Raw genomic sequence first — 27,227 nt, 5'->3', positions numbered from 1 at the left:
ACTGGCATCTTTTGTAATAAATCAGCATTCTCAAATGGAATTCTATTTCATTCCCATCAGGTATACTTTCTCTAATCTGATTTACTCTGGTATAAATCTAGGGTAATTCAATTGGAACAAATTAGATAAAAATGAACCTGAACAGGTTAAAAACGACAGATGCCATGGAAAAACACAAACTCTTGTCACCTCCATAAAAGTTCACCAGCACAACTGGATAAAATTAAAGCTTGTTTCTCCCATGATGGGATGGATGTGGTTTGGGCTGTAGTTCGCATATAACTGCTAACCACAAACATGCACTGAAGTGCAATGCTGCTGGAACGGAGAAACATGTTACTGCTTCCAAGCCAAAGCAATTTTGTCCCTGATCAGTCAAAAGTCAAAGACCCATGCTGTGACAAATCCTTGTAAGGAAAATGAGACCACATTTACTTCATAACCAGATTCAACTAGGATTATTGCCAACAGTTTAATACACAGTGAGACTCTCAGGACTGATCTCATTCAGAATAAACAAACTCATCTTTTCAAAGATCACAGCAGCGTTCTCCAACGTTTGGGATCACCCAAACCCAACAAAACAGCTGGACTTGAGAATGGAGTTAAATAATCGGATTTGATTTCAAGCAGAAGTAACAAATTGCCACCCCCACAGAACAGCTGAAAATTGAGACTGAATTGAACTTCCATCATTTGGTTGCTCTAGGTCAAAACTCTAGTAGGTGTATTTATGCAGAAACAACATGTGGCAAAGCAAGCAGATTTCAAAACCAGCAGCACCCAAATACTTTAAACACATGAGCAATCTTTACTCTAGCAAGAAAGACAATAGAACATCTGAGGCAGCAGCTATTAAAAAAAGCATGCCTCTACTTATACAGCATACTCTACGTGTATACTAATGATTGAAATCCTGAGGATAAAGGTTTTGGATAGCTTTAGTATAAATCTTCCTGACAGCTTTTCCTCCTACTTTTTTTTTTTTTAATTTTTTTTTTTAAATTTAAAATTCTTCTTCTAAAGAAAACTTGCCATAAGCACAAGTACTGAAGTCTCAGAGAGCAAGTAAAGACCTGGCAGAAATTATGCTCATATGCTAAAGAAAATAAGATTTATTTATGGGTTTCTGTATTGAGCATTGGGACAGCATCCCATAAATATTCAAAACTTAAGCTTTCCTGGCTTTATCACTATTAACACTGTCCTAGCTAAAAAGAAGCACAATATGTTAGTGAATTTCAGAGCAGCTTTCCTTGCTTTTCTTGATATCTTACAAAAAAAAAAAATATCTTGTTTTGTGTATTTTTATGTGGCTGTCTAAGATACTAGAAAACACATTTAGAGACTTCATATTCTGACAGAAAACTAATTCTTGTGTCTGAAGGAAAACTTCAGTAAATCAGCCACTCAAAGTATCTTTGCCCTTTTGCAAACTAGCTATAGCAATTAAATATTTATTAATGGAAGCACAACATTAAAAACTAGTTTAGCTGGTAAAGCTGTAAAAGTAGAACACTTGTTCAGCAGACGTGCACTCTGCGTAGTGTTTGCGAGTGGTGATGATGCATGGAATAAAAACTGGGGGAGTTTTCTAAATCTGAGCTCTATTTAGACAGTTGGCAGCTAGGAAAAAAATAAAAGAATTTTACTAGTAAAAAGAACACTGAAAAAAAACTTAAGAGAAATCCCAACAATGCTAGAATCCTGATGAAAAATAACTCTTTAACATAATGTGGAAGTAACATAAGCAAAGACAGACAACTAAAAAACATGTTAAAAAAAAGACATCCTTACTATCTTCCATGTGAGAAGATAATCTGATATGTCCTAAATGATGTCCAATTACATAATCATTAGTGATAACAGGCCTTAGACACACAGCTACTTCTCTTCTATGAACTAGAACTACCTTCAAAAGTTAGGAGTTTCTGCCTTTTGTTTTGTTTTCTTTCTTTCTAGACAACTGCAACAATCACAGGACTTGTTGCATCTCAGAAAGCAGCCTAAACCAGAACTGGAGTCTCAACTTTAGCTTCTGGCTCAGAGCACTGAAACATTGCCTCCATTTCCTGCACTATAGTTACCAACTGAAGAAGCAAGTTTCATTAGTGAAGTGCACCAACATGAAAGGTCAGGCACACCACAGATTGTTACAGGCTGTAAGATGAGGCTGTACCTTAAAACTGGCAAAACTTTATAGAGAAAACCTAAGAGCAGAGAATAGGTTCCTCTCCCCTTCTCTATACCTGCACAGGCAAGCAGTTTTTTGGTACTGGAGGCAGAAATGGGATGGGGAGAAGAAAATAAACAAACAGTACTGAAATTATTACCTCTCTTCCCCTCTACATCAACATGAAGAAGATAATTACATACAAGTCCAATCTGCAAGTGTTTGTGTTACTTCACAGCTGTGGTCATATACTATTACTGATTTTTATCCTCTACCTGTTTGACATCAAGTGATCCGGTGTTCTACTTCAGGGCTCGCTCTTCATTTGAAGCAGCATGGACTTCCAGGGGCTTGTCACCCTCCACTTCACTCTTAAGGAGAGAAAAACAGGCACAACATTTCAATTGAGGCAAGCCATTAATAATATTTTTGCTAGAACAGGAGCCCTTGTCAAAAGCTGGAACAAAAACTTCTTGCAGAAATCAAGTGATTGATGAGGTTAGTTCATTGTGATACCCTCCCCAAACTGTTTTGAGATTTTAGTCTTCCTGTAGTTAGCTCAGCAATTAATGGATTTGAAAGAACAAGTAGCTCAACAGAAGATGCTTTAATTGACTCATTTTTGCCTGCACTAATAATAGAGGATGAATTCCCACAGAGTAGTTGCTATTTTGCATTCTTTGAATTCTGTGTGAACTTATACAATAGGCCTCTTTTATACATATCCTTTGAAAGAGTGTTCTCACACTTTCTCTGAAATAAACGATGGAAATCAAAGAATGAAGAGATGCTTGTTACAGCATCTGGTTTATCTATTTGCCAAGTATGCTATAACAAACAGCCACTTGATTACTGTTTTAAATAGATGTCAATAAAAAAAGAAAAAAACTTAAAGGGACATCCACACAGACAGAGGAACGAAGAACACAACATTGGAGAACAGGCTGAGAGACCTAGGCCTCTTCAGACTCAAGACCAGCCAAAGGGGAAGTCCAATTTCTATACACAGTCATTTAATGGCCATCTACACATTTGGAAGAGCCAGGCTCTTCCTGAGGTTCACACCAAAAGGACACGGGAGCAGCACAGCAAGTTTCTAGTAGTAGATATAAGGAAAGAGGGAAATAAATCACACCACAGGTTGCCCAGAGAAGCTGTTGAATCCCTATCCTTGGAGATATTCACCACGTGACTGGACAAGGTCCATGCCACCAAATCCATCTTCAAATCCGGTTCTCCTTCGAACGTGGGGAAGGATGAAATGACGGGAGGCCACACCCAACCTCAAACATAAAAGTTACTTTTACATTCTCAACACTAAAATTAAATTGTCCTTTGTTTGTATTCAGAAAAGAGATTTTTACCAACACGCCTTAAATAAATGTGATGGAAAAACATTGACTGAATTATGAATATCACTCACAGTTCCTACTCAAAATATCACTAGCAGGACTTTTAGAAGGCAAGTCTTTCTTTAGAAAGAAAAAACACTGATTTGATCACTATCCCGGATATTTCATAGTAAATGAAGTCACATCCACAGAACACACCCATTTCAAAGCAGTGACATAGTTTATAATTCTCATGTACAGGAACTTGTACGTTCTGACAGTGAACAAAGTGACTCATGATGCCTCATCTCAGGGATTACTCAATCCTGAACAAATGAACTAAAAATAAGTTGTTCACAGAGGGTTCTGCGTTCTTCCACTTGCTTGTTTTGACTTGTAAAAATAAAAATGATACCCAGGTAGAGTGCTTTTTCTTTTTTTTGTGTTTGGGGCTTTTTTGGCTCTGGAAGGAGAAGAAAAAAAGCCAATATAACAAACAATAACAAGTGTAGAGAAACAGGGATTCTGCTTAGTTCATTTGTGCTGATGAGATCAGCAGGTCTCATCACAGGACTTGCCTTCACCAGACCCATCAGGAGTTGTTTAATTCAAGTCAAACCACCACTAAACTGTCACTCCTCACATACAAACACGTTTGTTCAATTAGCAATTAACACATTCTTTTAACTCCATTTGCTGCCTGTGCTTACTGCATCAGCAATGAGTGAGCCTGATAAAGCATTAAAGCAGGTAGACAGAAAAAAAAAAGTCCTTCGAGCTGGCACAGGATATAAACACAATTTTACCAAGTTCCAAGATCCTCAAGTCTCACCCAAAACAAATTAGAAGCAAACTAACACGGTTAGGTCAATGACCCAGAAGACAGCCTCCTCCATGGCACAATGCCTTCTTGTTATTAGAAGCAGGCACATAGTCAAAAATCTTCCTATTTTCTGGCTCAACACAACCACTCCATAACACATCTGGGTGAACAGAGGAGTTCATGCATCAGATTTCTATCCCACAGCAGGAGCGGAAATATTTTGTACTCTTATGCAACTGACATTTTCAAACGCACGGTGACTGTAACAAATCTCCCCAATGCGCTCCTGTACTCAATACACAAGGATTCCACAAGATCTAAAGAAGAAATTCATTATTTGAAATTCAAAATAATGAAAGTAAGGTGACTGTACACAATGTTTTTTATAAAGTTTCAGACAGTGACTGATTAAAAAAACAGTCAAGTTGACTTTACTGAGACCTAGGCTCTAGACTTGAAGCCATCAGACAGGGGTTGCTATAACATTTTTACTCACATATTTAGAAGAAGTTCAGAAGCAAGCTGGTCTAGTTAAAAAAAAAAAAAAAAAAAAAAAAAAGGTGGGGGGGGAAGTGGTGGGGCTTGCAAAAGAGAGTCTGGTCCCAGAAAAAAAACAATTACAAAAGAAAAACAAGGCGTTTAGGCTCACAGATTATTAATTTGCCCTTTCTTCTGTCTCTTTTGTTTGCTAAATGTTGCTTAGAATAAAGACATCACCCTTTCCCAGTCAGTCAATAGCAACACATTCTCAGTTGCTTACTTCTAGTTGAGCTTGAAATTTGCTCTCTTAGAAATATGGAGCACTATAAAAATGTTATTGTATTTTAAGTCACTCTAGAAAGCACAACCTTTGGTAGGGTAGATTCTTCCTTTTTCACCTCTCAAACACTTCATTCATCACGACCCAAACTAAGGATTCAGCCCCTAAAAAAACTGCAGCCTTTTCAAGTTCCTTTCTGTTTTTGTTCTTACTACCAAAACAGTAAAAAGTGAATGTATGACAGCAGACAGTATTTTCTGTCAGAAGTAGATGTTTATCATTTAGTTCAGGTTGCTGTCTCTTAAGAAGCCACCACCACCAAATCTTCAGTATTTACAGGAAATCTGTCAGCTGCTCATGCTTTGTTTTAAAATATACTTAAACCACAAGTGACTCAAACCTCCCAAAACACGATTTAGGTTTGCTATGATGACCATTAATGATGTCCATGGTTAAGTTACCCAGTCAAGACACTGACACCACAACTTCCACTTTCACCACTCCCTTGATCCCAGTGCAAGAAATGAGCAACCCAAAGCTGAACAGTCTTTGGGTTTCAGAGCACTTTGTTACCAGCTGATGCTTAATAAGATACTCAAACAGCTGTGCTTAACTAAGCACATGTAGGTATGTATGTACACACATATGTACTTCTGTATATGCAGAAAGTATTGGTAAATTTCAGATAATTGCTATCACAGGACCAGGAATGAAACTCAACCAATAAGCTGTATGAGTTTCTCTGAATTTCTGAAGCTCCTTTAAAAAATATAAACAACAGACAGCATGAGAAAAAAAAAAATAATCCGTTTTCTGTACGATCTTATTACTGATTGGAACAAGGTGAAAGAAGCACACAAAGAAAGGAACACAAACTGAAAAGGGGGATGTTATCAGAGCTCTAGTGCTGTTCTGTTTCACTACATTTCAGCCATTTCAGTAAAAACAGTGGGTGCCTGGTTCACTATAACAAGGAAGAGGGAGAATCCAAAACATCTGAGAACAGAGCAAGCTAACTCTTTGATTGGTATGAAGAGAAGACAAAGAAAGAACTAACTGACAGAATAAAGCGTTTTTCTGTGTTTCAGTATGTTTCAGCTCACTGGCTGGAACAAAACCCGTGCCTAAGTGACTTGGTGCCAGGACACAGGCCTTCATCACTTGAAGATGAAACCACTGCAGCACGAGAGCTAACAACCCCACAGAACAGTACAGATGATAAAAATAGCAAAACCAGAGACAAAAGAGGAAAGACAAAAAAGGCCACATTTCATGACAGCTATCAGCAGAGGAGCTGAGTGACCAACAAGAAACTGACAGGTCAGCTGTATTAAACTGTAGCTCTGAAATACAGATGTTTAAGCAGTTCTCTGTAAAGAAGTTATTATTATCTTTTGCATGTAAAGCTACAGTCCTTAAAGCTGTTGCACAACAATCGTCCAGCCATTACAGTTATTTTAGCCCTCTGATTTAAGAGCAGGTATTACAGGTGATCTCATCGAGAATTAAACAAAGATCCTGTAGTGGGAAAAAAAGAAGCTGCAATTCACAGGCTTAACAGTTCAGCTAGACTTGAATGGTAAAGCAAGAAGAAAAGCGTAGAGGGAGGAGATCTTGCATGGATTTTATTGGGCAAAGAGACCAGTTACTTAACAAAGACTAACCAGAGCCAGTGCAGAGTATGAGCCTTCATAATTGCAAAATTCCAGTAATGAAAGTTTGGTGTTGCCTAAGGCTACTCTAAAGAGCTCCAAATAGCATTCATCATTCCTAAAAACCATATAAAATCATAGATGTGATTCTCTATCAACTGCAAACCAAGATAAACAAGGTTTGAATCCACTGCCACCTTTCCTGAAGGCTTACTACTTGGTAATATAAATGTTAACAGTAATTTCACTGATACTTGCGAAATCACTTCTTGTGAGTGAGTAATCAAGTAGGCAAAAAAATATTCAGAAGACAGAATGCTTCACATACTCCTGGGCTACCAATTAGCTGGTTACATTTCTTGTTCTGTCTTCTCTACTTGGGGGAAGATATAGCAAAGTTGTCCACTTGATATCAAGGTAACACACAGAGAAGCTAATTAACTACTCCTCGTGTCCTTTTTGAAGAAAATGTTTCACCCTTCTTTAAATAAAAAATCTGAACGTAGATTGTCACTGATGGTATCTGTATAGTTTGAGTTGAGCGCTTCTAATCCGACAACCTCTTCCTTCAGTAAACCAGCATCAGGATACCAGAATGCTATACTGCAAATCACATATTCCAAACTAGAGACTAACTTGGTGTACAGAGGGGCTCCAGTCAGCATTTCAAACACTGGAGCAAAAGGTCCTGGAATTCATCTTTCTTGGCAGAACCTAGTTGATATGACCTCAATTTGGCATAGCTTACTGCCTCATAAAACCTTTAGAAAATCCACATACCACATCAACAAACATGAAGTTATGCACAGCTGTGGTACCTATGACTATCAAACAAATTATGAGCTGTGTAACAAATTAACACAAGCCAAGAAGAGCCACCCGTACACAGTTTGATTATTTGCAAGGATGCTTTATGTAGCAACAAAGAAACACGAGAGCAAATGTCACAAAAACAAGCAAGTAACATCACTTGCTCTGGCGTGGTTTCAGGAACAACTGCCATGGTAAGAATTCAAGAATAACATTTGCATTTGCCTAGTTAGGAAGCCTAGCTGCCTGCTATATCAATTAGGGAAAGAATATATAAAAACAACCTGATTATTTCACCATGTTGTCAAATTAGGGTAGAAAAAAAAACCTGTTGTCCTACAACCTACCCCAGAATGCTTTGTCAACTTTGGTACATGATAGTTAGAAGTATTTACAGAATCATAGAATTGCTCAGGTTGGAAAAGACCTTAAGATCACCAAGTCCAACCACACCCTAACCACACTACCTTCATAACAACCCTCTGCTAAATCGTGTCCCTGAGCACCACATCCAAACGGTTTTTAAACACATCTAGGGATGGGGAATTTCTTGACATTTCCATAGAAGTCCTATTGATGTAATAGTTTGTACCGATTTTCTGGATCTCATCAACTGTAAAAACAGAAAGTACCTTTCTACATTAGTATAACTACAGAGCATTACAGATGGACAGAAGAAGTTTTTCTTTGGAAGGCTTCCCCTTTCATTTTAGTGGTGCTCTGATGGTCTGTATGTACAAAAAGAGGTTTTCATTAATAGGTATGGCTGACCACCTCATCACTACACTATCATTAATAAGCAAACAAAACAAACAAAATCATATCTTTTCAACTATGTATTTGGTACTGTTTCACCAACTTAGACCTAAGGAAATTGCCCAGCAGGTTTTTCTCATCACCAACTTAACTGACAACAGGTAACACCAACAATACCTGACCAGTTACATTAACTCTAGAAGGGAACTGTTAATCTTTTGTGCAAATAGTTTTGGAAACTGAGGAGCACAATATAAAGACTCGGCAAGGAGGAAGAGAAAGAAGTGTGTTTACTCAATGGTCTCTAACTTTGCATGTTCTTTGTTTTTCTGCTGAGGTAGCGAGTGCTTGAATAAACCTTATAGTATGATGAAGGCTTCAAAAGTTTTTGCCTTCCAATAACAACCACGTTTTCCTTTTGATATCTTAGGACACAATGAAAGAAAAAGCTCGGCTAATTTTTACTGATGCAATCAGTTTGCCTTTCTGACATATTTTTATGTTGCCTACTTTTCTGAGACATTTTTTGACAGACAAGGTTTTAGGAAAGGTACAATATGATTAAATAACCTTTGCTTATTCAAAGAGTAACACAAGTGCATTAATTAAACAGCCTAGGGGCCAAAACAGGGCGAGTATCCACAAGAAAAGTCAGCTGATAATGGCTCCCCTAAGACTCAGCAGCTGATAAAATAGGTGAGCATTTCTCCAACTCATTTTGTTTGGAACCAGCCCCACGCCTAGCCCTGCGCAGAAAACTCACTTCAATACCCAAAACTCACTCAAGTGCAGTTGCCTGTGCAACCTGTTTCTCTTGGTGGCCATCCCACTTACTTCTTAGACCTCTGGGTTGCAAATATCTTGCTGTGGTCTTCAGGTTTCTGTTCCCAGAACACCACCATTAAAGCCACGCATCATCGTCAACCTAGCATGAACTGTTAACATACTTATCAGGTCACAGTGAACCACCAAGGCTTTCTGCTGGTTCCAAATTGTTTTCAAATCACATTTCAGTTCTGCCATAACTAAAATAAGAGAAAGGAAGCAATCTGCTGCTAAGGCAGCAGTTTGCATCAGCAGAAATAGCACAGTTGCTTAGAAATTAGGAATAAAAAACACACTGAGTCTAGCAGTGGATTTTAAACCTCAAATGCTTTATGTTACATAGTTGAATTTTTAACTAGAAGTTTAAAAAAATTCCCTGAAAAATCTTACAGGTTGTCCCTCATGCACATTTTATATAACAGCACAATTGTTCAGTCTCTTACACTGCAATTCACTGAGCCATCCACATATATCTAGTTTCTTTATCTATATCAGAGGTACAACTACAAGGACAGCCTGCCCCTGAGGCCTAATGGAAACGTGTAGTAGATAAAAAACAAACATCATTATGATAATTAACTCCAGAAGCTTTAGGCAGCCTATAAATTATGACCTAGACATTACATAATGTAACGAATCAACAAAACAAGTTCCCCTTTCTTCACAAGTCAATTCTAATTGTCAACTAATATCACTTACTGCACTCATTAGTGCACACTGCACTACTTTTGAATCTTGCATTTTGTAGAATGCAAAGTGCATTTGAAGTAAAATAGCATCTTCCTTCAAATTTTGTGGATTTTCTTTTTCCTGAAGTATTTATGAATAGTTGCCTGAGCATAACGATGCCACTGCATGCTGCTCTATCAGACATTATTATCCAGTCACAACACATAGACCTAATAAAAATAAGCAATGATAGAAATATAAAACAACTACAAAAATAAAACTTCCAACCACTTTCTGAAACTGAAATAAGCCTCGTATTTTTCCACAACTTGGAAATATAACATGAAATCTTTGTCCTTAGAAATGTAAGCTAAGTCAGAGTAGGTAAAATTATTTCTTTGTCTGAAAACAAGTTGGTAGATTTTTCTCCTAATCCAGAAATCAAGTTTTTCAGTCTTCTTACCTTATCACCTTTTTTCCCAGACTTCTTCTTTTTAGGATTATCCTTCCAAAGAGATTCTACAGCAATATATCCCTGAAGACTCCAGTCATACAGATGGGTACCAGCAACCTTTGAAACAAAAGATACTTGAAAGCATGAGTCTAATCTGAGAAATGTTGATTTGTTTCTTGTTCATGTGGAAAAAAAAAAAATCCCAGAACCCAAGACCTTTAACATCTTCCTGTTCAAGCTCAGAGAATAAAGTCTTAATTAATACCTTGGGGAAAAATAATACATGGGAAATTAGAAAAGCCAACTCGCTAGAAAGCGCTGTTAGAAGACTAGATGAAATACATCTGTATAAAAAGGAGTGGAATGATGATGTGCGGAAGCAATTCTGAGTTTTATAATGTTATAATACGTTCAATATATTTAATATATATGAATTATTTCTTCAATCGGCCATGCTCACTTTAAAGAGAAAAAAATCATTCTCACTTTGATACTATTTTGCAATTTGACATTTTCACTGTTTTGATAGACTAGTAGGAGCTCTCCCTTGTTTCTTCTTATTTGCAATTTAGAACAAAAACTTTATGTGCTGACAGATGGCTGTAACAAACTAGCTATTAAGCCTCAAAACAGAAGACAGCTAAGGAAAGATAGTGCTTGCTGTATTACACCATTACACCAACAGTGAATTCTGTAACAGAACAAATTCCTAAGTCTAATGTGAGAATTCTCACCCCTTATGATATGGATCCACAATAATCATAGCATCCACAGATCCATAGCATCCTAACATCTACGAGTTTTAGGTTCTTACAGCTCCAGGTTCACATTAGTAGTAATTTTCAGATTAACACGTTTTTCTTATAAAAATGGACATAAAAACAGACAATTTGATTAACTAGACAGATTAAACTAAAAGCTAAGTGAAATTGAGAAATGAGAAGGTATAATTCTCTCTCCAAGAGAGAAACTGGAAAACTACCACTATCAGATCAGAGCAAGTGTAAGTGATTCTTCTGAAGTTTCTTCCAGCTTCCAACAATGTGCTGCTCAGAGTTTCCCTGAACCAGAGGCCATTCCTGTGTCTAACAATGCCCAATGAATGTACCTCCTTATGAACTTATCCTGTCTCCTCTTGAGTCACATGCAACTTCTAGCATCCAGAACATCATGTGCTGAGGAGTACTACAGCTAGGCACGTATCACAAAGAACTACTTCCTTTGGTCTGAACCAAATAAACTATGCCAATTGTGCACCATCACCATGACAGATGTGGGCAGAGATCACAGTGCCACCTTTGTATTGCAGCTTACGATTACAAACTTTCAAACAGTACTGAGACCTCCAGCCTTATAATTTTTTCAGTGCTGCATTAGATTTTAGGAAGTGCAAATAAAAACCTGCAAGCTGCTTACAAGGATAAATACTTGATAGTAAGGATCATAGAGTTCTCTTTCAGGTGGCAATTAAAATTCCACTCAAATCAGTAACATGAGGATTTGAAATACATCAGTAGACCAGCTTATGTCCACAAACATACGAGGTTCTAAAAAACACTGCATTGAAAACCCAGAGGCTTTATGCAGTAATGACCTTCTGCTGATATATTAAGATCACATTCACCACACAGGGAGTTTGGCATCAGCATCTCAGTAACAAATACCTCATTCCTAAATCCAGACTTATCAGTATACAGAGAAAACCAGATGATCTCAACAGCCAGCCACAAATCTGCATAAACCCTAACTAAAGAAGCTACTTAATAATGAACATACCAGGAATTAAAACCAAACAAACTAGAAATCCAAATGCAAACCAACAGCAGCATTTCTAAGCCACAACTGAATTTGAGACGTGGGATGTTTCAAATACCAACAGCTAGGATCTTCGTCATCATCTTTGATGATTACAGCTGTGATTTGATTTTAAACAAATTGATACAATGCACAGAGTTTTCCCCTATATTTTAAGTCTATAAAAGTCATCAGGAAAAAAAAAAAAAAAAAAAAAACTCAAATAGTTCTGGGGATGAAGGTGTTAAATCTCCAGAATCCTTCCATGCAAGCAACACAGGTATAACCATTCATCTTATACAGTATTCAGGAGTGCACACTCTCGAGTACTCCAACAAACTAGTCCTGAAAACCTCTGCCTGATCTCATAGGATGGTGCAAGGAGCATAAACGTTCCAGGACTGGAAGATAACTGCTACAAAACACAAATGCAGGGTTGGGTTTTGGTGGTTATTTGGGGTGTTTTGTGTGTGCTTTTTTTTTTTGCTGCAGTGTTACTGAGGACAAGCAGCAATCAACATAAAGTGAGAAGCAAGAAGTGTCCATAACATCTCTCTCGGTCCTGCTTAAAAACTGAACAGCACCATTTAAAAATATTCTACTGATGGAAGTCATATGATTAATTATGAATTATACTAAATGACAAACTGGTCCTTCATGTTGTTGGAATAAAGTAGCTACATCATAGGTACAGCAACCCACATAGGTTATTCTACCAGAGTCAACCACTACTCCAACATTTGCACACACCTCTCAAGAGGCAGGACCCACGCAGAGGCTCACAGTTCACATGCATTGTGAAACACAGTTCTAGAAAACTGTAAGCTGCAAGTTACAAGGTCAACAGGATTATTTCCAAGAAATTCTTGATAATCATCTGATACACCCTCTTATTAGCAGAAAGCTGGAGGTTGTGTTGTATCATGTACTTTATATCTCTCCCTTTCTGATAGAGCAGTTTCAGAGGAAACAGGCAGGTACTGCAGTCTCCACCACTATTCTAGGGAGTGGCACTTCCAATCCAGAAAAGTAAAAGGAACAGAAAGAGTACAAGAAGTTCATTCAGCTGTTCTAAGTGTTCATTTGAACACCGATACAGAGTTCCTTCCAGACAAGGACATGTTTTTTTCCCCAACAACCATCCGCAATTCTTAATTTCTGAAAGATAATTTCCAGTTTGTTTGCTTTAAATTATTACATGTTAAAATACCTCTGTTCACTGCAACGCTGGAAGAAAGTTTGTGTGCTAAAATGTAAACAAATGTTCAAAACTCAGATTGACTGGTTTTGCACAGGGCCTCTGAAATAGTTTAAAAGTGACCCTGTGCTATGAGTAGCCATATTTGGCCCTGCTGTAGCACCATCTGCATATCCCAAGGCCAAACGCACATGTGAACACTCTTCCATCTTTTAATTCCACACAAGACTGTAAGCATATAATACTGAATATTCTGTATGTTGGATGTCAAGATTATCAAGGAGAATTAGTTAGCAATTCTTTAGCAAAACTGCATGCTGAAAAACTAAATTGAGGATCTGCTGCCTTTTCTGCTGTACGCTGCTAATGAAGTAGTACAATTTTACATGCCTCTTCTATTCTGCAGTGAACATGGATCAATTGATCCCAACTCCTCCTTTTCAATCTATAGTCTCTGTAATTGTGTCATGCACTCAGTTGCGTCAGCACAGCTGTTTATGCCTCACAGAATAAACTGGACAAGGGAAGAGACACACATTCAGAAGAGAAACAAATAATTTTGTGTGTTTACAAGTAAATAAACTCCTGTATTAGGAAGTTCTCATTTCAAGAAGCGAGCAAACATAAATCACATACTGCTACATGGAACGTGACAAGTTCTAATACCAGGGAAAAAATAATAGTTCTAATGACAAAGAGAATGATTTCAGTAATTTAATAATGGAAAGTTTTCCAGTTGGAAGATAAATCATAGTTAATGCAAAACATTTTGAAATGCTTTATGGCTAGTTGAAAAGCAATGCAGCTCTTACACACTAGTTAAAGGTTCCACTACAACAAAAGAAACATTAATATTAAATTTGGTTCCCTTACCACTTATACAGCCTGACTGGTTGTTCTAAGGTATACAAATGAAAATAATGCCAACAGTGAGGAAATAAATCCCTTACAAATTTGCCATTTGTTAGAATGATTACTGAAGGACAGAAAAAAAGAACAAACCCCAACACCAAGTCCATGCATTTTAGTGTCTGAAAACTACATATGACTAACACTGTGCTCTGCTGCTATGACTTCAGTTTTCAACTCACACATTTCAGCTAAAGTAAAAAGATTTCTTCCAGATGTATCAAACATTGCACCTCAACTGCAGGTGTACTTTGCTGTGCTTATTTCCAGTTCTCCGATGAAGAGTGATTAAAAAAGGAGGAAGTATTTTTTTACTTTAAAAAAAAAAAAAAAGCCAAATCCATTAGTTTAGCAGATGAAAGCAACTGTACCTCTGCAAATGAAAATCGCTGATGAAAGACTCAAAAGAAGAAAAAAATACATAAAGAACAGATAACAAAACCTTAAAACTTATGTTCCAGCTTATTTCCTATAGTCCTCTATTAACCTGGCACATAAGCTTAGTGCTGCAGCCACCTATTTTAGTCTTACAGAATTTTTTTTTCACATGCCTTGAAAACTTTTCCAAACAATACTAGGGGAGCGTTTCCAATTTCAGATTCAAGCGTTCGAATGATAAGATAGGAAAATATGATATACTTAAAGCTTTTCTTCTTCAAGAAAAACACGTGTGAGGTTAGAGGAACCAAAAGAGCGTGCCTAGGATATCACTCTCTCCACAGAAGTTTTCAAACTCTTACATCTAGTGCCCTGACCAAGTCAACAAAGCTAAACCCGCTTCGATCAAGTTCCAGGCTCAGAGTCCCTCACTGGATTTTTTGTTATTCAGATTGCACTAAGACCCATGAACTGATCAAAGCAACACCGTGTACTTCAAAGTTATGGCAAAATAAACAAGGTATTGTGAAGCTGTTAGTAGTAAATCCACAGTTAAGACTGAACAGAGCTTTTTTTCAATACAGTAACATCAGTTTGATCACCATTTAATCATTTCTCACTTTATTGTTCAGATGACAAATAGAATTTCAAATTTCACAACAGAAATATCTGAGCTTCTTGAATTTTAGAGTCTTTTTCCTGCCACTTGTGTAATTTTCACTCTCTGTGGATAAGTCAATAGACTTATCTGTATTTAGAGCATCTGAGTCCTGAAAGCATTAAAAACAAATTCAAGATCAGCATATCACCATGGTGACAAAGGAAAAAATGCTGCATTTGAACTCCCCTTAAATCAGTGACCTGTCAATTCTCAAGCTGTATGTTCTTGAGAACATCATACTTTCATCCTGATATATCAGCATCACACACAAGCCAATTTATCAAAGCCTAAAATAAAAAATATTTCAGATACACTGAAATAAAGGCACTTCGTGGATTTGAAAAAAAAAAAAAAATAATAATTTGATGTAGAACTGGGGAATCTGACAGTACAGTAAAGAGCGTGTAGACAGCAAGGCATGTAAGATGAACAGGGAATGTCAGTAATTGTCAGTAATTCTTCCGTCCTCCCCAGCCCAAGAAATGCACTGTACATTTAAGTTAGAATGATGTGTAAGTGCATGAAACAACAAAGGCATCAAAAGAGAAGGCATTCAATAAGCAGCAGAACCCTTACGTCATTTCAGAACGTGCACAGTATCTTTCTTCAAACTATTCAGCAAAACCTAATTAATGATCCTTATCTCAAAATGTTATTCATATGATTTCTCCACAGAATTTCCTTTTGCTTTTTTTTTTTTTTCTTTTTTCTTTTAAATCCTATTTTCATTTGTTCTCAAGACATTTCAGGCTTCCTTGTAACTAAACATGCAAACTGTATGTACTTATTTATATTAATTTATAATTACTTGAGGTTCAGGATTCAGAAAGGAGGTTATGTACCTCAAACTGAGGACTATATCAGATTTTAAAAAACAAAACAAAGTCATTGAATGAAATGGAGGCACTGAGAGGCTTAAGTTGGAAAGGACCTTAAAGTCCATCCAGTTCCAAGCCCTAACAAGGGCAGGGCTGCCACACACTTCATGAGGCTGCTCAGGGCCCCAGTCAGCCTGGCTCCAAACGCCTCCAAGGATGTGGCACCCACAAAACGCCTGTCCTTCATTCAATGCATACCACATGCCCTTTGATGAAGCTATTATTTTTTTAAGCACCAAGCATGCTGACAGGACTTCTATGAAAACAGATTAATTTGAAAGGAAGCAATAATTTGAAGTAAAAGACACTTCTTCAAAGAAAGATATAGTCACTGACCTTTGCAATAGCAACTGCTTGTTGAGGATAATACATGGAAGCACCAATACTCATGAAACCTGCAGGATACACCAACTTCTTTATTTTTGATCCTGTTTCACAATGAAAAATACATTGTTAGGATATATGTTAGCAGACAACTGAATGGCCCTACTCAACTTTTACTTATAAATAACATAATTCTGTTATATAGGGTTTAGCACTGGTAAACGGTAATCCCTGGTAAAGTAATTACTTTACTAATACCAGGGAAATTTGGGAACTAACTAATGAAGCACAAACCACAGTTAAGAGATACTTAAGAGAATTTTATCAACTGATATTCTTTTCTAAACAAAGAAGAACAGCTCAGGCAAAGAAAGTTTAGGTCAGCATTCTCACAGAACAAGTAAAGCTCTACTATGAAATTTGCAAGTTACCTTGATTCACAAGCACTTATATGTCCATAGCTGTTCTTACAACTAAATTGTCTTTCTAAATTGTTTCATTACAGCAGTTCACAAAAAAATTGAAGTATTTCTTTAAAACAAAAACTAACAAGTAAGCTGTATGCCTACAGCTCAATCACCAGGCAAATTCTGAACATTTTAATCAGGGCACAATGCAGTTTAACAAGGAATGGAGATGGGACCAGGTATGGGTACAAAGCAAGTAGTAAAGCAGAAAAAAGAGGAATTGGGGGTCACAAAAGCGACACACTGGTGTCAGGATTCAGTAATTCTGTTCCTCATAGAACAGTTTTTTCTATGTGCAGTCATATATACGTCTAGCAACAGTTAGTGTTTTTAGTTATAACTATCATAGAATGGCTTGGATTGGAAGGGACCTCAAGGATCATCAAGCTCCAACTAGGTATTTATACTACATGGGATTTTTAGCTTTTATTAAAACTTAGGACCTTATATTTCAGATTCAGTCTCAATACTTCCCCCGCCCCTCCCCCCAATCTTCATGTTTTTCATAATTCTGCTACAGACAACTGGAAACTGATATCATTCATAATTGTGTAACTCAAGACGCAGGAGTTTGAAGAAAAATGTCAAATGGATTAAGACAGAGATCTTGATTGTCATGAAAATGCCCACACCAGAAAAGAAAGCATTATTACATCTTATGAGGAGTACAAATATGAATGTATACATTGATAGAATGATTTCCATTTCTGAATAGCCAAGCATATGCTTTATTTCTTCAACACTTATGTTTTATGTGTACTTTTATCCAAAGGGAGTCCTCCCTAGTGTTTCAGTTCTGCAACTTCGTAGTTCCAGTACCAAAAAGTATTCATCTTGTTTTACTTCATTCCACTACAGTACAATATTCCACTACCAATACAAAATATTTGTTCATGATTAACAGTTCTTAACATTTGTAACATTTATGTTTATTTCTGTGAAAGTATAACAGATTAGTTTCTTCAACTAGTGCAATGAAACTCTGTAGTTCTCTACAGTAATTTACGTATGTGATCAAGAACTAAAAAAGATTTTTTGGCTAAGAAAAAAAAATAAATTCCTTTCCTACTTTTGTTATATTAAACTAGAATTGAAGTGGATCAAAGGCCAGAGTCCAATAACAGATACAATATTCATAAACATTAATTAATGGTTATATACACTTTTTACAAGAAGGTTCTGTATAATTTGAAGAATACTGTAGAAACATGCTTGTACGATTAAGTCAGATCTCATGTGTCACAGTTAAACATTAGTAACAAGAAAGAAACCCACAGATAAATGCGTTATTCAAAATTTTACCATAAGCAGTTCAAAAGGTTCCCACTAACCTCTGGCAAGAAACAATCCAAGAATTCCAGCAAAACCTATCACACCGAGCCTAGGGTAAAATCCAGCAGGGGGGTTTTGCAGAAATTCACAGCCCTCTGAAAAGAAGTCAGAGCACAGTGCATTAATGTAATGTGAAAGTGTTTTTGTGATAAGAAATCATCAATATATGCTGGCGATTGTTACAAAACAGAGTTATCAAAACACATTTAACTATCAGGCACATTTTAGATCTGCTGGCATAAAATTCAAAAGCCTTTGAGATCTTCTCTAGTGACACATGAATGAAACTGAATATTGTATTGTATTTACCAATTTTTGTAGAAGACTTTGCCTTTGCTACCAGGCCGCCTGCTTTGCTCTGCTCTTTTGCACGTTGATTATAACCTTTTCAAATTAATGTTTAAAATCCTTTACAAAATAGATTAGTGCATTTACATGACGACAAGTATTAGTTTCAGTGAAACACTGTACATAAAACAAATCACAGATCAAAGGAAGAACACAGCAAAAACAAAGCTCACTCCAGGGTGGGAGTCTGATGAAGATGAAACACCTGCCATTAAAGAGATCATGAGACTGTTGAATTCAGGAAGGAAGAGGTGCAGTATCTGAAAGGAGCCCTAGATAGCATCCATGCTCAGTCTTAATGAGACTAGATATGATGCTTCCAAAACATTCACAAATGAGTAAGTTACTTTGAATTAATTCAAAATTCTTAGGAGATTCAAGGAAATAAAGCAGTACGAGGTAAATTTCAGTTGCTGGGCTGAGTCAAGCAAATATTAATATATTATGCTTGGTTTAGGCTGGGAATACTTTGTCAGTCTTTTCTTCCTTATGTGTTATTCTTAATAACATTGGTTATGAGAGATGCAGGTATCAGACTTCAGCTGTTTAGAAAAGGAAATTTAAATTGATACACTGTGCACAGAAAAGTAGTCTCAAATGGATTAAGAAAACCATATACAGTGACTCCTAGTGAAATTCCTTTCTGATAACAGATACACTACAGTCCTACATTTTAAATTGCTAGTCAAGAAAACTGAACTGATTTACCTCTACCATGCTCAACAGCTTTCTCTAATTTGGGCATAGCTTTGGCATAAAGATCCTAGAAAAAGAAAAGAAAAGAAAACAATGGTAAACAGATATCAATCAGATGAAACACTAACCATAGATTTTCACTGAAAAAAAAAAAAAAAAAAAAAAAAAAAAAGAAAAACTGTTGGGTCCCTCATGGAGCCTCCTAATTAAACTAACTATAATGCCTTTGTAGCTTTGGACCTGTAAAACCTACCTGTAGAACTTTTCATTTAATAAAAAATAGAAATAGAGGGAAAAAAAACATGCATTGCTTTGTACCAATATACAAAACCAGCAAAGAAACTGAGGAAAAACAGAACAATTTCACAGTTTCAATTTTACCCATCTTAAGAAAGCTACTTGTTTTTATTCCCACTTCCCCATTCACTTATTGCGGGGTTATGCTAGCATACATATTTTTTTCTCCAAGCGGTCTTTGGATGGAGATTAAACACAGTACCTCAAAACACAGGAGTCTCCTTCAATATTTCACTGATTTCCTGACCACATATCCAAATTATTTGCAGAGAGAATTTCAGGTTTCTCAGTGTATTCAGTCATTGCGAAAGTACTCGAGTAAATGCAAAGGAGGCAAGTACAGCACTGCAACAAACTCTTTCCTAGTGCTTTACAGGGGGAGACATGGCTTATTTTGCAAGGTGATACATTACTCTTTTCAAGAAACTGTATCTAACAAAAATGAATTTTCGAGGTGACTTGGAGAAACTAGATGTTGGTGCACTGTCCTAAGTAGATGGAAGGGCACCTTATCAAAGCAAGGTTTTACTTGGACTGAAAATATACAAGACATAACAGACATGCAGATAGATATATATGCAGAGTTCACATCATGTTTTATCACATAAAAGACTGAGTAAGAACAGCCTTGCTAATTGCTATTAAGCGAAAAACCTTTAACAAGTTAGACAGTATAAGACTATTCATTAATTAAGGAACAGGTTCATTAACATGTATGCCCAAAGCTAAAGAAAAGAATGGTCTTGCAACACCACTTGAGCTCTATCTGTGGAACAGCATTTGTTTGGGATACTGCACATGGATATCATCTTTAGAACTTCCATTTCCTCACTGTCAACAGTGACCTAACAAAAACTTGTGGCAAAAAAAAACAAGTATTAGCATGTGACACACAACAAACTTAAATGGGTGTTGTTATTACAAGCCAGTGAAAGAAACAACAAACAAACAAACAGTGTTCTAAGGACCACGTAGGCTAAGTAACTGTGACCTATCACAGCTCACACAAACCAGTTCATTTCTGTATCTGTGTTTTGAATTGTTTCCCATAGGGTTAAGTAATTTTAGAAAAGTAAAATTCTGAATATAGTCAAGTTCCTCAATGTTGTGGGTTGTGTTTTTAAAGACAATTGTGAGACAACTAAAAGATGATTTTCTTTTTTCTTTAGCGTGTCTGGGGTAAGAATCCAAATTATCTCTGACTACGGTTAAGCAAGCAAGATGATCCCAGGCCCATACAGGCTACATGTTCTCTTCATAGAATGAGTCAGTAAACCACTGCCAGGAAATGGCTTGTTGGATGTAAACAGAACAGCACGTTTCATGTACATGACCACCATCCAGCCAAAAAAAAAAAAAGGCAAATGAGAAGACAGCAGGCCAGTGAGACACAAAGCTTATGAGTAATCACTCCAATCAGCCAACACAATTTATCTCAAATTTCACCTCAGAATTACCACAGGTAAAGAGGGAATTAGAGGCCAGAACTCTAACCAAATTAGAGAACTCTAAACAAAGTCACCCATTGTCTTCAAAACTGAAGCTAGTACGTCTGCTTGATGATGGCACTTTAGAAACACATCACTAGTCTGAAAAACTCTGAATATTTCTGCAAAATGGTTTGGTACCATTAATGGTCAGTATCTCAACAGAGAACGTGCAGACAGGTAGGACACCCTGATCTGAACATTTTGGCTGTTTATGCAGAACAAGAGAAACAGTTTGCAGCTTAACAAGAGGGTTCACAGCTGTCAGTTTGTAAAGCAAAGAAACATGTACAGCTGCCAAGAGGCAACCAGATGACAAGGATGCCCTGGCTTCAAAAGTCAGCTTCAACACACCCTGGGCCATCATACAGCTCAGTACTCTAATATCAATAACTTAAACCTTCATTACAAAGACCTTTGCTATCGTCTTCGCTCCAATGACTGCTCTTGTACTGCATGACTGTTTATTATAAACATGATGGCTAAGCAAAATATAAAAGCAAGTTTCAGAGTAAGGCCCAGAGGTCAGGTTTGCTGCTGAGTAGCAGCTAGGGGATTTTTGCTCTTCTGGAGAGCCAAGTTCCTGCTCTCAACATTCCCAGTCAGTAAATACTGATTTTTAAAACTTTTTTTTTTTTTTTTTAATTTTGCTTTGACAGAGTTGTAGTGTGTCATATTTGCAAGGAGGGCAATTCAGTACAGCTGCCTGCAAAACACACTGCTTGAGCATGCAAAATGCCAATTTATCATTCTGCTGTCCTCTTGAATCACAGGACAGTACCAAATCCAGATATACCACAACCTGTGATACCTCAACCTTTCAAACTTCTATATAAGAGAATGGGCATCTAATTAATTGTACTAAGCAAAATGTTCAGGCTTCATTAGCAAGTCTAAAGGCGTGCTATAAAAGAGCAAACATGACTTTACATTATTAATGTACTTGAACAGATTTTTAATCAAAAAGATTAGTTTCCAGTATCTAGTGCTATCACTAAGGTGAGGGCACCTCAAAAGCCTTTTTTAATGCTTTCTGCACAGCAAGTTTCCTTTAGAGGTAATGCTACCCTGAAATAAATAAATAGATAAATCATTTTACAAACATTAGAAAGCAAACTTAAAAGCAAACAAACAAACAAAAAAAACAACTCCAAAACAGCAAGTTTTCCTGCTGTAAGTAAAACTTAGGAGATTTGTTCATGCAGACATCAGCACTTTCAACAATAACAATTGATTCTCTGTTTATGAAGTTGATCATCAACCTCTCAAGTAACTTTGTTCCCTGATAACTACTTCATGAAAATTAACTGCGCAAAGAATTTACAGACAGTAATTCTAAGCTTCAGCTAGTAACTTTTTTTAAACAGAAATTGTGGAAATAGAAGGGAATTAATTAACAGAAAGAAAAAATAGCTTGAGTGATAAGGGGTAAACACAGCTAGCTTGTGGAAAATATTAGGAGATGCAGCATTTTGGGAAAAAAAAAAAAAACTTGCATAGCTGTTATTTTCTTCCTAAAAATCCTTTGCTGCTATCTATTAATTCTGTGCCTAAAACCAGAACCCAACCTCCACCCTTACCACCAAAGCACTACCAGACACAACACAAGACCATGATACCTGGCACCAGGCTGTGTATGGCTCCATAGCATGCCGTAGCTGTGAAACCCCCTCCTCCAATTGGGTTTGTGGATTCTCCACATATTTAGTCTCACGAGCTGGAGAGGAGTAGAGTGACAGCTGTGAATATTAGCAAACGAGAGGTTAAAAACAAAGGTGTAACTGCAAATAAGTTCTCAGGGTACAAACAGTCTAACCAGAGGACATCTAATGTGGTGGTTACTATATGAACAATGCACAACAAAAATTCAGGTACAGCTTTGAGACAACCATTATGAACTCAGTTTAATTATACACTGTGATGAAGATGACTGCTAATTGCTGTGCATTCATCTGTAATTCATCCATAGTTGCTATATGATTCCAGTCACAGGTTATAGATTAATATTAAACTAGTTCATAAGAGTACAAAACATAATAGTGAAAAATGTTTCTAGTCTTAATCAGCACTGCTGGTTCCCAGTTAATACACTCTGAAATCACAGTTGATCATTTTCTATATTTGCACAGGCCATCATTAAAGAGTTTTAGTTGTTTCTAACACAGGTAACATCCAACACAAATTTGGCTATTACTGAGCAGGAAAATGGTGCTACATCCCAGTGTTGCTGTCATTAATCACATCAGCAACTGTCAGAATTAATAGCACCACGCGCCTGAGCAAATAGAAATCTGAAGAGCAGTGAGCATCCTCACATGGTAGATAGAAAAACACAGTGTTCAGAGTTTTGCATCACAGTGTATTTATTACAGTCACCTAAACACATTTGAGACTGTAGCACTCAGTTCAAAGACTGAAGCCTATTCTGCCCAGCAGTAAAGTTCAGATCAAAATAAAAACTGTTCCTAGTGGTTTCTACACTGCACAAATGTTTACAGTGAGATATTTTTATTTTATACCACATTTGCTTTGGTAGTTTTTTCTCAGCTAACATTAAGAAGCATAGCTAGCATCATTTCAAGTTGGAAAACAATGCCATCTCTTACATTAAAAAAATCTGCTGTTAGTTAAGATACAATCTGACAACTTGTGCAATTGGATGTCCCATAATATTTTCAAAGACAAACATCTTAAGTTTCATTTCCTCAGGAAATGCGGTCATCTCTTGCTATACTCAAAACCATCGTAACTTTGACCCCAACAGAAACCCCAATGGACGTGCCTGGCAGCAGAACAGAAGTCTCAGGGAGGAGAGTGAAATTCCCACGCATTTTATGAAACCGGATGGCTGCCTGGTTTGAAATGAACATAGGCTGCGAATGCTCAGGACAGCAGCCAGAAACCCAGTGCTGCACATTCTGCTCTGCTGCTGGTTGGCAAGCCAATGACTCGGCACACACGTCATGTCAGCCTGCTGCCTCATTACTGAGTCACACCAGTGGTGGCACGGGGCACGCAGAGGCCCAGGTTACCATCACCAAGGTGAAGTCAGGAGGCCGCTTCAACCGCTCCTCTCAGACTGACTGCCCATGGGAGCTGTTGTTGCAGACACACACAGATGACCCACGTACACACAGATAGGTTACGTTTTGCTTTCCTGCTCACGGAACACTTGAGCTTGGGCTGAAGTACTTCATATTTTAAGGCAGCCATAAAGCTGTATTTTTGTATTTCATAACCAAATACACCTTTCCACTGTTGGAGGCTGTTCCAAACCTATGCAACAATGCCACTGAGTAACCACAGAACTGCTTAACAGTGTGTTCGAGATCTCTCCTTATGAAACAGCCAGAACCTCTGTACCACCTTAGAGAAGAAATAAAGCAGCAGGTAGTTATTATCATTACTTCTCATATTAGTTGTTAGTTACGCCTGAATGCTGCGAGGCAGGGAAAACTGGTATAATTCTGGGCAGAGGCAATCTAGCCTGTAGGCTACAATGTTCAGGACTGAACTTCACCAAGAAAAAACTTTGCCTGAAAAAAAAGGAAAATAAATTACTGTGTTTTTAAAAATAAAACCTTTTGATTTTGCCACTTTATTGGAAAACTCAAATGAAATTTTATTACGGTTTTCCAACACTGTTTATTCATAATTAAAAATATAAGGTGTTACTTAGATTAAAAACAGTCCTGTGGATTTTAAACATGACCACAGTAGGTCTACAAATGGGAAAAAGTAATTTCTCAATGAAGAAGAGAAGGCTTCAACGCAAAAAAGACTTGCATACAGACAAGTCTATGCTGTCAAGCAGAGAGCAGCAGATGCAGCCCTGGGTAAGAGAAACATAGTCACATCAATGCCTCTAATGCTGAAAACTGAGAAGCAAGTTTAAAGGTAGGAATACAAAGTGTAAAGAGAAGTACCTAAATGAGTTTTATACATCAAAGTATAGCATCTTTCAGAATACTGCAGGTATTCTTGCATAGATACAATGCTAGCTGCTCTAACCATACTTACCTCATCAATTTTCAGCAACTCTTTTTTGGACGTTCCCTTCTCTGAAGAGGAAGCATAAACCTGGATAGAAAGCAAGCTCAGGCTTACTGGGGTGGCCCCCAGCCGAATTACCTATAAACATTAGGGGAAGACAAACATATCTGTAAGTTCAAACAGAATGCAAACATGTTTGAACATCCACCCATGTAAGCTACATACATGGCCCAGTAGATGATAAACAACAAATTAACATGGAAGTCAGGGGAGAGGGGGAAGTCAGCAGTGCAGCACCTAATGCTGTCAGGCACCTATATGAGAACATCTTGAATATTAGGATGGTATTTAGAAAAGCCTAACACTAAAGGAGACAGTAGCTGTAAAACCTTTCATCTCACAAAAGGTCTTCCATTTTTTCCCCACATTTGTCAACCTTGCCAGTATAAATTCTAAGAATATGATATTCATATTTTAGCTTTATGAGTGTCCATAGCACCATTATTTTTTATTATGCAGTCAGTACTAAAGAATTCAGCCTTTTATTTCTAGTTGTTGAAGGCATCAGATCAATCACCAATTTCTAACAATTTTAGGAATGACAGAATGCCTCAGACTGGAAGGAATCTCAAAGCTCATCCAGCTCCAACCCCTGCCATGAGCAGGGCTGCCCCCCACCAGCTCAGGCTGCCCCGGTCCTCATCCAACCTGGCCTTGAGAGCCTCCCTCCAGGGATGGGGCACCACAGCTTCTCTGGTGAAGCACAGGTTGCCCACAGAAGTGGTGAATGCCCCATATCCCTGGAGACACTCAAGGTCAGGCTGAATTGGGCTCTGAGCACTTTGATCTAGCTTTTGGTGTCCCTGTTCATTGCAGTGGAGTTGGACTAGATGACCTTTAAGGGTCCCTTCCAACTCAAACAATTCTTTGATTCCCAGAGAAAATTTCCCCCAACATTTAACCTACATCTCCCCTCATTTAGCTTAAAACCATACCTCCTTGTCCTATCACTATCTAGGCCACAGTGAGGTCTCCCTCGAGCCTTCTCTCCAGCTCTCTCAGCCTGCCTTTGTAGGAGAGATGTGACTGAGTTTAAATACCTCAGATTCAAGCCACACAACACAACCATCTCAATGAAGGTGAATGTAATTCTTCTTATATTCTTGACCTACACCAAATTGCATTTCTTTACAGAAGAGAGCACTTTAACAAAAAAAAAAAAAAAAAAAAAAGTATTGGCTGTGTAATGAAGCAAGCATGTGCATTTTCCAGCAAACACATCTCCTTATTAACAACAACGCTTTACTCAATAAATGCAGTTCAACATGAAACCTTTCAGTGTCTCATGCTCTCATTCCTGCTTGATAGGCCTGTGCTTTGGTTGTGCAGCAATTATAGCTAGGCCTAGCTCTGCCCACAGCACCCATTCCCAGCAGTCTTGCTTTGATGGCAGACACCTCCTATCATGAGGCAACCAACCCGGCCCATTTAGCCACAGGTCAGTCCTGCACAGGTGGAAAGCTTCATGCGGGGTCACCAAGTTGAGCCTACTCATGAACATATTTGTGCTGACAAGCACCAGAGGGCCGTGCAGTCTGAGAAGGGAGGGTGAAGAAGGAGAGGGCAGCACAAGAACCAGGTCATAGGATCGCTTTTCAGAAAAAAAACATGAGGGATCTGATGGATCAAAAGCTATGGAAAAACTTACTTAAAAGTGAAGTTTTTCTGTATTTGTATTTACAGACACGTTATTACAGCACTATAATGGAACACCACAAAGACTGGGTCAGCTCTGTTCAGAGCCAAGGAAAAACGGGAGCAATCTGCAGCATTGATGCTTAGAGACTTTTCACGTACTCCCATTAGCCAAGATGCACAAACACCACTAACCATTCATAATTGCAGAATACATTTCCTCATTCTCGCCTTTTTTCACTGCAAAGCTGTTCTCTCACTGAAAAGGCAAAGATTTAAGATGCATTTTCATTCAGAGAAATACGCTTTCAGTAAAATATTGCTTCCTGTGATTTTTCAAATGCTTAAGAATAAAACACATGGCTAGAAAAGATATCAAGACACCCATCCACTTTTACCAGAGTAATTTCAAACTAAAAGACAACTTCAAGGAAAGGCATAGAGACAAGTACCTAAAGTTTAATTCCCAAATATGGCAAAAGTCTGTTATATGAAATAAACACCTGCACATTTTTCA

The 27,227-nt window shown here is 37.6% G+C and overlaps 1 protein-coding gene across 1 annotated transcript in view; it reads right to left on the bottom strand.

Annotated features, from left to right (window-relative positions):
• APOO (apolipoprotein O) overlaps positions 1–27,227 on the bottom strand; it is a 29,870-nt gene that overhangs the window by 642 nt on the left and 2,001 nt on the right. Inside the window, exons 2-8 of the mRNA XM_048965092.1 lie at positions 25,043–25,153; positions 22,642–22,761; positions 19,251–19,305; positions 18,194–18,289; positions 16,408–16,499; positions 10,263–10,370; positions 2,449–2,544 (exon numbers count right to left, since the gene is read on the bottom strand). Of these exons, the coding sequence (XP_048821049.1) occupies positions 2,476–2,544; positions 10,263–10,370; positions 16,408–16,499; positions 18,194–18,289; positions 19,251–19,305; positions 22,642–22,761; positions 25,043–25,153 (651 nt within the window). The 3' untranslated portion in view covers positions 2,449–2,475. The remainder of the gene's footprint in view (positions 1–2,448; positions 2,545–10,262; positions 10,371–16,407; positions 16,500–18,193; positions 18,290–19,250; positions 19,306–22,641; positions 22,762–25,042; positions 25,154–27,227) is intronic.

The sequence above is a fragment of the Lagopus muta genome, chromosome 1 (assembly GCF_023343835.1).
Source record: "Lagopus muta isolate bLagMut1 chromosome 1, bLagMut1 primary, whole genome shotgun sequence".
NCBI classification, from domain to species: domain Eukaryota; kingdom Metazoa; phylum Chordata; class Aves; order Galliformes; family Phasianidae; genus Lagopus; species Lagopus muta.
Note: the sequence above shows the minus strand (reverse complement) of the source record. Positions and strands in the feature narration are given on the sequence as shown.